Genomic DNA, 11,088 nt, shown 5'->3' with positions numbered 1-11,088 from the left:
TAAAAGGCAGAATACTACCTAGTGACCTTTGGGCTATATTGTAAAGTGATCACCTAATATCTTTAAAATTGTGACAGAAACTCCTAGGACAGAAGCACATGAATAGTCCTCAAGCAATATGCGAAGATAATACATCAGTAAACTAGTTGTAGCATAGTGATAACCGAGCAAACCGCCTAAAACATTGAGAACATGCATCTGGTGGTATCACTCAAAAGTTACACTTATTAAACAATAATAGAAAGTTGACGCATGTAAAGGAAACAGAAAACCACCCAGCCCTGGCCATGACCTTTACCGTACCCAACGTACCATTAATTCATACAATCATAAAGCAAAAGAAAGGGTTTACTCCAGTAGAGCGACCATCAACCTCTGGTAATCACCACTTGTCTCACCGCGAACCCGCTCGATCAGGTCCTTTCCATACCGATGACGGTAAGCACGCTTCACCTGGTCCTTGTGCGCTCTATTCCAGTGTATCCTAACAACGCGGCTCACCAATTTGACGTCCTTAGTGCCCATACCCTTAACGCAGTCCTCCAATAACTCGGCATCCCGCATGGCTGGATCCAATGCGCCACGCAGCATCTGAAGCAGAGCATCTTTCATATGTCCCGAAAACTCCTTGTCGATATGTTTCTCTAGCGAGGCATTGTAGCGGGCGCTGAACGCCTGGTTTATGGCGCGGAGCTCGTTGTCCGACGATCGGGCAAAGATACCGCAGACTTCCTGAACGTTATTCCTCATACGAGCAGCCGTGGCAGAGTGCAAGGACTTTGTTTCTTCCTCAATGGTGCGAGGGTCAATTGGGAAGGATTCCTCATGGCGGTCTGCGCGAAGGATCATTCCGAAGAGATTTTGTGTTTCAAATGACAAATCGCTTTGGACGTCTTTTTCAAGGGAACGGCTGAATGTACGTTCATATGCGGCTTTAATAGCTTTGAGATCCGCATTCGACCGGCTCACTAGAACATCGTTAAGCAACCATTCCTTCGTGCCTATTCCCTTAACCGCTTCACGCGCGGAAGTCACATCATGCATCAACGGGCCGTCAATAACGGCAAGCAAGCCGTCACGGAAGTAGCCACTTGTTTCGGATTTAACATCCTTGTACAGATCGCGACGGATATAGTTGGCATAGGTCTGGCGAATGGCGGCCATCTGGAGCGCATCAACTTTCGACAGTATCTGGATGAGTGACTTTTCATCTGTTCCAAAGCCCTTCATCGCTTTACGGAGCCCATCGGCTTCGCGGTGGAAATCACCAGGGGCGATTTGGCCGGGGTTGTAGCCCGGGGATGGCTGGGCTGGTGGAGCGCTGTGGAATGGCTGTTGTGGATGTTGCAATGGGTAGCCTCCTACTGGGCCACCGCCATATGGCCCCGGTTGAGGACCTGGCGGATATCCGGCACCGCCATGGGGAGGAAATTGTTGTGGGGGCGCTCCATAGGGAGAGTGAGATGGAGGCGACGAGTGGTATCCAGGGCCTGGAGGGGGGTGTCCGTGCGGAGGATAGCCTGGCTGGCCTGGGGGTGCTACCGGAGGTCGATCATACTGGCCCGGATGTGCAGGAGGCGGCCGATTATATTGACCTGGAGGGGGGCCGCCGTAGCCCGGCTGCTGGGGATACGGAGGTTGCGGAAACCCCTGAGGGGCGCCGTGGGTAGAATACGGGGGTTCTGTTTAGACGAAAAGAAGGACGGTCAGCCAATCAAGAATGTCTCCAGGAGAATAGTTTGGTGCGACAAGAATACGTACGACTTTGTGGGGGATAAGGCGGATTATACGACATGATCAAGAGTTACAAGCTTCAAATTTTGGAGTGGGGTTGTCTGCATTCCAGAGGGGAGAGTACGGGAGATTATATACGGCAATGACGCCAAGCGGACCCTTCCACCTGTTCGTCATCCATACTTCAGAAGGCAGGCACGAGTGTGGCGCAGTAAGGCTGGGCTGGTGGGGCTGGGGCGGAGACAAGGCACATTCCGATTTGCAGCGAATTTCTAGAAGGTCGACTGGCTGTGCATCTGCATCTGCCTACATGCATCTACCACTACCTTAATTCCTAGACAGTTTTATGATTTGATAATATCATGATCCAAGCAGCAATCAAATACGAACCCACCACTAATATTCCGTACAATAATGCAGTACGTACATCCCGTCCATCAGATCATCTCAACGTCATCATCTATTTATACATCAATCGTAAGTCGTCATGGCTTTCCATAAAGGTAGTTAAACGCTGTAAAAAGGGATTAGGCGATCTCTCCAACAACAAAGACATGTGTTCCCGGGAACAGCCCAGTAGATCCAGCATAACACCCCCAATACCAATCATCATTGATATTTTCCGCCTCAGTAATTTCCGCGCCACGTGGAAACATCAGCTCGTCTTTGACACCATTCTCAGGATACCACGGCCACAGCGCGTGAACAACAAGACCAATACCACCATCGGGTGGAAAGCGAGGTGAAGTTGACGCGTTCGGTGTGGGAGTGGTAGGCGTGGAAGGTTCAGAGTATGAGTTGGTACGGTCACCGAGGGTACTGGACCATGGGGCTCGGATGCGAGATGCTTTTTTGCGCCGCTCTGCTCCCTCTTTCCAGCTCCAGTCGCCAGTTCCGAGTTCAGGGGATGGAACAATACCAGAGCCTGCCACAAATGTTCGTGGTACAGATGGAGAGGCTGGAGGGGAGGAAGGCTGAAGGTGTTCGTCTTTCAGCGCACGACCGCCCACTAGATCACGGACAATGACCCGTTTCTGGCCCTCTTCATGATCTTCAAATCCAACTACCACCATCCGATGACCTTTCAAGCAGCGCCGCCAGCCGTTATGCCCGTTCTCTTTACGGATTTTTGCCGTTGCCACCAGCTTAAGGTAGCAGTTTGCACAAGTATCATAATCACCCTCGTTGCACTGGAGACAATGGAAACGCAGAGTGGATGCTGGAATTGGGTTGGCGCAAATGTCGCAATTTGTGGAGAAGGACAGTACTTTCAGTGTCTCAGCTCCGGCAAGAGGAGCAGCTGATCCGTTGGCTACATCTCCTGGGGCGGCTGGTGTCGCGGGAGTCGAGGGGCTATCTGGCGTAACACGGCATATCGGTAGAAGGGCATGCGTACAGCATTTTCCTTTATTGACACATTTGTTGCAGAAGCCCCAGTCGCCTTCGTTGCACTGGTTGCATTTCCAGAAGCACGTATCTGCTGACGACTGACATATGTCGCAGAAAAGCCCGGCTTGTAATCGTCGGGCGGGGTTTTCGTTGGTAACCTCTCTTCCATCCCGTGTGGCCCGACGGGCGGTGTCGGACGGCCGGTTGTACTTTAGAGAAAGTAGGATATGTTGTGACTCTTGCGAAGGCATGGCAAGACCATTGGAAGAAGCATGAATTCTGTCGAGATTTGCCTTTGCTGATACACCAAATCCAGGCCAGTCTAGACAGCCGCGTCCAAGCCGGTAGCACCGCAGGCAAATATGGTAGTCACCATCCTTACATAACCGGCATTTCTTGTGAAGTTCATACTGGATACTTGACCTTCCGCATCTATCGCACGAGATAGACGGTTCAATATAATAGGTTGTCGCTTGAGGACCGTTAGATCTGGAGGATGAGGGCCTGGAGCGTCCTTCTGCCCTGGCAGGACTGTTGATCTCAGGCGCGAGAGAAGTAGCCGTAGGTGAGTTTGCAAGGTTCTGTTCAGAGCGTAATGCAAAAGAAGCAGTTCGAGGGCTGCGCACCAATGAAGAAATTGATGTGGGAGAGTCGACAGACTGTCTGGCCGGTCTTTGTCGCCGTAGTTCCCTATCATTACTACTAGCCACCCATATATTAGGAATAGATTGCTCGGAAGCTGTCGCTCGACGTGTCCGTGGAGCTGAATCGGCCGCCCTGACCCGAGCAGCCTGCGAGCCTCGAGGACGGTCGGCAATCATGTCGCTAGAAGACCTTGCTGCAGGCCTCAGATTGACTTCTGACGATGAAGCGGAGCTAACAGGTATAGGTGATACTCTCTGACGGCTACCTTGGTCGGATAAGCGTCGCTGATGGCCAGAGACACTAGAGCGCGGGACGAGCGGTTCGAGTAAGTATGGCCTTGATACCGGAGGGTGCGCTGGTGAATCTCGAGAACCAGAAGCGGGCTGAGATCTCTGCACTGATTGCGAGCGTGACCGAGGGCGATTTGATGCGTGCGCCTCTTCCTGTGCACCGTTTCTCTGCTGTGATCGGGAACGCAGTCTATGCCTCCGTCTGTAAGCATCGGCAATGCGTTCACTGAGCTCCTCTTCCTGCGCAGGTCCAAGATTGTCCATATCAATATCGTCCAATAACCCTTCTTCCAGAATTTGACGTAAGATCTCTTCTTGCATGGTTTCGGTATCCGACAAGCTTAGCAACGATCGAAGACTCGACTGGTGTTCTATTTGTCTCGTACGATCTGAAGTATCAGGTAATGCGCTCCGAGCGTGACGTCGCGCAGCGCGTTCCTCTTCTCGTTGTTGCCGGGATCGACCATCTTCTCTTCGCCTGTCTCCATCAGCACTCTCACCTCGACGAGCCCTTGTTGATCGTGCCGACCGATGCTCCCTTGTTCGCGGTCCACTCTCACGCAGACTCAGTTCACGAGCCTCTTCCATTAACCTTCGATCCTCGTCATCTGACTCAGATGTGCTGTTCCCCGGTGAAGCGGCAGTCGGGAAGACAGGTTGGCCAGGTTTATATCTTTGCGCGATTTCCTCCTTCTCAGCCTCGGGCCTGGCACGGTCGGGATTCGCGGTGAGCACCATGTCCAACAACGTAGTGACTGTGGCATTCGGTCTTGTTTCGCGAACGACGGCGCGACATGATGGGCAAGTGAATCGGGCGGAAGAGGATGACCGGTGGCGCGAAGCTTGGACGGAGAACCATTCTTTCAGGCAAGAGCCACAGAAAGTATGCAGACAGTCGAGGAGGGTGAGGGGTTGGTAGAGCAGTTCTGTGCAGATCTAAGTAGAATGAGAGGTCAGTAACAGTATGCAGCAATTATCTCCTCATTATTAAGGTCATCATAATCCCAGAATATCTGATCTGCACAGAGAGGAGTTGATGACAGCGGGCGAGCGATGACTGGGACTCCCCACGTTTTTTCAGCCTAATCGAAAATCAAGCCACAGAAAGGGAGGAAAAGAGAAATAGCTAGAACACACATACTGAACAGACCAGTTCCTTTTCAAGGTCCCCTAAACCAGGACCCCCGGTAGGTGATTCAGTTGACATGGGGAGATGAAGTCAACGTCGACAGAAGCGAGGTGTATGAGGGACGGAGTAAACAGCCGGAGGGTTGGTTGGGTTAGTCTTAAGGCTGGTTGTCCCACGGGATCGGCCTTTTCGGCTCGAGTTAAAAACGGACACTAGTGGCTCCACTTAGCTTCAGGTTCTGAAGACCATTGAGAATAGTAACAACAGGTTATTGTTATCTTGTGCGGTTCTTTCCTTCATGTAGAGCTATCGTCAGGTGAGTATACAATACAATCGATTCTAGAATAATGACATGCTCAAACATGCATAGACTAACCTTCTCTTGGTAAGCAGACCCACCCGCCTTTCGGCGTGTTGTTGGAATTCTATGTCCTGGCAATGATCTGTTTCTGGTATCTACGCTGAGGCCACTCTTGAGTGTAGAATCACCAGTGGAATGTGAACGTTAAAAGCTGCTAGAAAGCTACATGCGCCCTGTGGTCTCGAAAAGCCCGAGAACTACTACTACTATTACCGAGGCCCCACAGTGGGTTGCTGGGTCTTATTGCCAATATCTCACATTCCTTACTGCCCATATCCACTTGACCTAGGGACCTTTAGACTTATACTTCGATGATATGCTCGGAAGAGATACCATCGTCCCACAATATATTTTCAAAATTTCTCGAGAGTCGTCAAATCTTATGTAATGATTGACGTTCCCAGTCTCCGATTGAGGCGTCAAATCTCATGACTGGCCCACGTGTTTCTCACAGCCTCGCGAAAAATCGAAGGCATGGTGACTTTGCCAACTCTTTCTTTTCTGATAGTCTTAGCGACAACCTAGCATGCCCGATAAAAGAAATCAGGTCGTTTTCAGATAGGATGCAATGACTGGTGTCTTGCCGAAAATTGCATAATGACACACTTTTACCTTCAGAAGATCTACGAGAAACAAGCCTGCGGTGACTTCGAGCAGTCTAATCAAGGGAGGGCGGCCTGGCTGGCATCAAGTGGTTCGAAAAGACTACTTCATCGCCAGTGGAAGATTTGGGGGTGAAGTCATCACATCATAGGAGTGGCTCTACACAGTCCAACCTGGAGGTCTGCCGACAATGGTTATGCGTGTTGCTAACCTTGAGGATATGAATTGCCCAAGGTGCCAGAAGGAGCTATCTTCGCCAACAGCACAATGCCACTCTTGGTTAGTTTAAGCTCTAAGTCCTCTCTTTCGATGTCGACCGTATTAAAGTCAGCTAACAACGAGTAACGCACAGCACTGTAGGCCCATGGGCTACGAGCATAATGAAAGTTCTGAAGAATTAGATTGAAACTCGTACCCAACCCGTCCGGCCGGGCCCTGCACATTACATGAAGTCAATACCGAAGAACTGGCTGATGTTAAAATGTCACTTTTCAAATATATTTACTATTCAAGGGCTTAGGAATGAATAGAGCACGACATGCAGATTGGGTCATTTGTCTATCGAGAATTTATTACCGCCGGAAATAGTGATGACCTTAAATTATTGCTTCGTTCACAATTATCGCAAACTCTGAGTACTCGGCACCATAACTGGGATCGGGTATCTGAAACTGTTATGGCCCGGCTAAGAAACCCACCTTGGGAGTGTCGAGCGCGACTGATGGATGGTCAATTGGAACTTTCGGGACTGACCCAGATGGGAAATAGATATAAGCAATATATGATCAAGTATCTGGTCCAAAGACTGGTGAGAGGACATTACTCTCCTTTCCCTGGGCACTTGGAGGCGGCATTGTGGCAGTGGGCATTGTGAGAAGACTGTCATTAGCAGAGTCACGACCCAGGCCGTGTACCGTACGACTGAGCTACTTATCACAGAATTTCCCAAAGATTCGAACGAAGAGATCAATATATAGTTAATTGTGCAGATAATTAATCATGTATAAACTAAATCGCCCCGGGGCCACTATCCTACGGCTCTCAGTAACATACATCCTGCTGTCTAAATCTCATGCTTCTTATCAATAAAATAGAATTCCCTTCTGCCATACCACAAGAATTTATTTACAGCCATCTCCATAGCCCAACCCAATCCCCAATCCTACCTCACAACGGTATTCCGATCATGCTGCCTCTCAACACTTTGCCCCGGATTCCCCCACACAACAGGTATCACAGAACCCATAAAGAAAGAAACCTTCCCATCTCCCATCCTCCTCCGTCTAAGTTCCTCTTCTAGCTCACGCCGTCGTTTCGTCCGCGCCTTACGAGCACGTTTGCTTGCCCTTTTGGCTCTTCCCGAGTGAGCGGTCGATTCTTCCTTTTTCAGGAATAGTGTCTTCAGCCAGTTTAGCATTTTGCGTGGCCTTAATGCGGCCACGTCTGATGTACCTGATCTAGATTTTGGGTCTATCTGAGGTCGTCTTAGTGTGGGTTTGGCTCTTGAGATCGGGAGGGGGTTTGGGTATTTTACCTCATGGGGTGAGATTTGCGGTTGGGATTGGAGGTATTCTGGTGGCTGGGGCCAAATGGTAGTTTCTAAGTTCTTCTTGGATGTTTGATATCTGTGTGTGGCTTTGTTTGGTGATTTGGATGGTGTCTGTGATGCTTATCCTTTAAGGCGGCCAGCGGTGGGGGCCAAGAGTCTAAGGACAGATTATCCAATCATAACTACACAGATATGTGGCTTGGGTAAGACATGATTCTTATACAACGTATTGCTGATGTGGAAAGGTGACTTTCTTTTTGTACCGTCTTTATATAGTTTCTGTTTTAAGGATATATGCTAGTTATAGGGTAATATACGTGATCGGGAGATGGGACTTATTTTAAGATATATATATATTTCGAGGTTCACTTGGACAAGGGCTAAGTATATATAGACTCGAGAGGAGAAAGAGTCGAAGCAGGTCAGTACTGTTGGACAGTTTACATCTCTAAAGAGCTAGACGCATTTAAAAGCCCTATACTTTTCCTACACCGTATTAGGTTGGTGAGGGGAAGATCGCAGAATCCTAACTCTAGGGCGTGGATATATAATCTTAGTATAAGTATTATATTAGTTAGTATCTTGTAGATATAGAGTGGACTCTCTGGGCCCTGCATATCCCTTAGAACTACATAGATTATATGACCACGTAACGGAATACTCAATATTATGAAACTGATCAGGTTGGGCGCATGGGTCAGAACCCCCTGACATGGAAATAGAAGGAGAACAAAGAAAAGAGGGAGCCCAGTCTCACGTTGTGCTTTGCATCTTCGACCAACTCTCACAAAGTCCAAACAATGTGCGACACATTTTACCAACTTCGGCGACAAGGTTGAATTTCTTCATGACCCTTGGCCGTGATGGTGCACTAGGGCTGTTGGATCTGTGATGGGCTTAGAGCCCATGTTACCGTATTTTCCTCTCCCAGGACTGTAAATATCTTGTTAATCGAACTCTCGTTGATACTTGCTCCAATAGAAACTCACCTAAAGCTAGTAATAGGGAGGATCAACACATCGTCGACTAATTTAGCCTTCCCTCCATCATGTAAACCAGTCAACGCATTCCATCTCAGCCCAGCTGAGGTATTGAGCCATTCCTGAGCAGCGCGAGTGACTGCCTCCGGACCCGTCAAAGTCAGAGGATCAAGGGCCTGTAACTCAGTACGAGCGGCTGATGTTTGTAATCCGCCGTGGTGATTTGCAATTTTCTGTAATTGGTGAGCCAGGTTCTCGATATATTGGTGTAGGAGAGGATGGTCTCGTGCCGAGGCGAACGACCACTGAGTTAGTTGGATTGAATATGGATATCCCATACGCCAGCATGTGTGGTCAGTGGGCAGACAATCAGCTTCGATGCCGAAAAGTGCCCTGACAGGCTTCATAGAATTATAGACGGACCTAGTCTCCAGATCCGTCCATGGCCGAACATCCTGTGAAGTGATCCACTGGGCAGGCGGCTTGAGTGGCACAGTATCGAGATCTCCATACTAAAGGCTGGTTAGCTTTGACTCGGAGGGGGATCGATTCAGTACAGTTATGGTAGGACTTACGATCCCGCCAACACATGTAGCGACTGTGATACGAAAGTAGTCTGTTTTCTCAACCATTAATGGCAGCGATGAATAATAATCATGGGCCTGAGGCTCAAAGTGATCGATAAACTCCACCATGCCCTCGTCTTCCCAGAGGAAATATGCCATTTCATCCTCGACCACGAACTGCAGCCATTTCTCGACACTTTGCCGCAAGTCATCTGGCCAAGTATCTATTTGCCGATGACTCCATGTCTGATGGACGATCAAAGGGATTTGGGAATGTGGCATAAAATGGCGTACTTCGCCAATGTCAGTCACTTGGATTGCCAACTGTGCGGCTTCGATAATAGTTCGGGGTTGGGGGTTTCGCTGCACCCAACTTGGCGGCATATACCACACTATAATATATCGATTTAGTGATCGTTAGCAAAGAGCACATCAGAAATAACCATCCAATTGTGGGACTAAACCCAATGTGCGGGATGTGTAGTGTATCGCTTACCTCCACCATGTCCATTGAAAGTATGCACGTGTTTCCAAAGCAAAGGGTATTGCTGTTTCAATGAGGACACGGCCGGCACATGGCGATGGCGACTGGAAAAGGCAATGAGGCCGAGAGAAAATATTAGAACTGCCGAGAGCAACGTTAATCGGCGATAACGGCCGCGAGACACCATTTGGGCGGGTCCTCAACAGTCCTGATCTCGCAAGGGGTGAAGACATGATTTTGAGGGAACGAAGGTTATTCACCGAGACCTACAAAAGAAAACTTGCAGAAGGCAAGGGGGATATAATGCACAGAAAGTGGTAAAACCTCCAGCAACAGTAATGTTTCTGCAACAGTCTGGAACTTGCAGGTGAGCAAACTAAAAGCTACCAGGCAGCAAAATACAAATGAGGGAGGTTGGAACATACCTACCACTTCAGAAGTGAACACAGTGCGACATATTTTAACTGAGACGCGACTCAGTTCGTTGGGAATATTTTCACTGGGTTGACTACAACTCGATTGGTTGGTTTAGAAACAGACCGTACACCAATTTCCAACGGTGAAACAATGAACAGCTATTCTAGAGGATATCACCTAGACTCCTAGAGTTAGAGTAACTTCCCCTATTTATGGCTTCTAACGGCAGAGCGCCAGTCCGCATTGTCACTGACAAGATTGGGCGTAGTTCATAACTTATCGGCATGGAAAGAGATGGGGAATCTCGCTTTTCCGGATAATTGGCCGCCTTCGTACGTGCTTCGACAGGAATAATCACTGCTAGACACTGCGTAGTGTCAGTTCGCGGAATTTGTGTTGGCAAGCTATGAGCCTAACTCACAGTTGGAAACCTCTAATTGCACACAAAAAACAGGCGATGGATATTTGGGATGGCTGTCTCGGCAGGTCTTGTAAAAATGATCAATCACTCTTCTGTATCTGGAACAAAAGGAATCCGATGGCACAGAACTCAATCAATAGTGGAGCCGATGCCAGCACCCAGGACATTATCAACCGTCTGATGCTTTCCGCTGCAAGAAAAGGGTACCAGAAATTCTTCCATATTGACAATGATGACCTCAAATTGAGAACATTGATGAAAGAGTCCTTGGGAGCTGTTGATGCAAATGTAGGCATGGTCGTTTCTGAAACGAATTGGACAACGTAGCATCTCGCAGTCTCTCGGTGCAAGGGTTCATTGTAGGGCTCGAGCTCGAAGTGTTTTAAAGGGGACTATAGGCGAAGCTCGATCGGAGGCCAACAAACCTATTCAGTACATGCTTGTTATTCTTGGATTCTGAAAAGCACAGGAGCGATGGACTATGCGAATACGTACCAGAATTGTCCATGTCGAGCATGTA

General features: G+C 48.8%; 3 protein-coding genes across 3 annotated transcripts; all 3 read right to left on the bottom strand.

Moving 5' to 3' along the window:
• Nucleotides 1-348: 348 nt before the first annotated feature.
• Nucleotides 349-1,795, bottom strand: AO090026000184 (annexin; the record flags this gene model as incomplete). Its single annotated transcript, XM_001821621.3, has 2 exons — nucleotides 349-1,682; nucleotides 1,762-1,795. 2 exons carry the CDS (start codon nucleotides 1,793-1,795, stop codon nucleotides 349-351), a joined length of 1,368 nt encoding a protein of 455 aa, XP_001821673.1.
• A 466-nt stretch (nucleotides 1,796-2,261) lies between these two features.
• On the bottom strand, nucleotides 2,262-5,265 carry AO090026000185 (SH3 domain protein; the record flags this gene model as incomplete). Its single annotated transcript, XM_001821622.3, has 2 exons — nucleotides 2,262-4,994; nucleotides 5,200-5,265. 2 exons carry the CDS (start codon nucleotides 5,263-5,265, stop codon nucleotides 2,262-2,264), a joined length of 2,799 nt encoding a protein of 932 aa, XP_001821674.1.
• A 3,280-nt stretch (nucleotides 5,266-8,545) lies between these two features.
• On the bottom strand, nucleotides 8,546-10,864 carry AO090026000187 (uncharacterized protein; the record flags this gene model as incomplete). Its single annotated transcript, XM_023236179.1, has 5 exons — nucleotides 8,546-8,633; nucleotides 8,690-9,192; nucleotides 9,256-9,638; nucleotides 10,156-10,238; nucleotides 10,776-10,864. The coding sequence occupies 5 exons, from the start codon at nucleotides 10,862-10,864 to the stop codon at nucleotides 8,546-8,548; spliced, it is 1,146 nt and encodes a 381-aa protein (XP_023090933.1).
• Between the last annotated feature and the right edge of the window lie 224 nt (nucleotides 10,865-11,088).

The sequence above is a fragment of the Aspergillus oryzae genome, chromosome 3 (genome assembly GCF_000184455.2).
Source record: "Aspergillus oryzae RIB40 DNA, chromosome 3".
In the NCBI taxonomy this organism is placed as follows: Eukaryota; Fungi; Ascomycota; class Eurotiomycetes; order Eurotiales; family Aspergillaceae; genus Aspergillus; species Aspergillus oryzae.
This window is presented reverse-complemented; position numbering and strand designations above follow the sequence as displayed.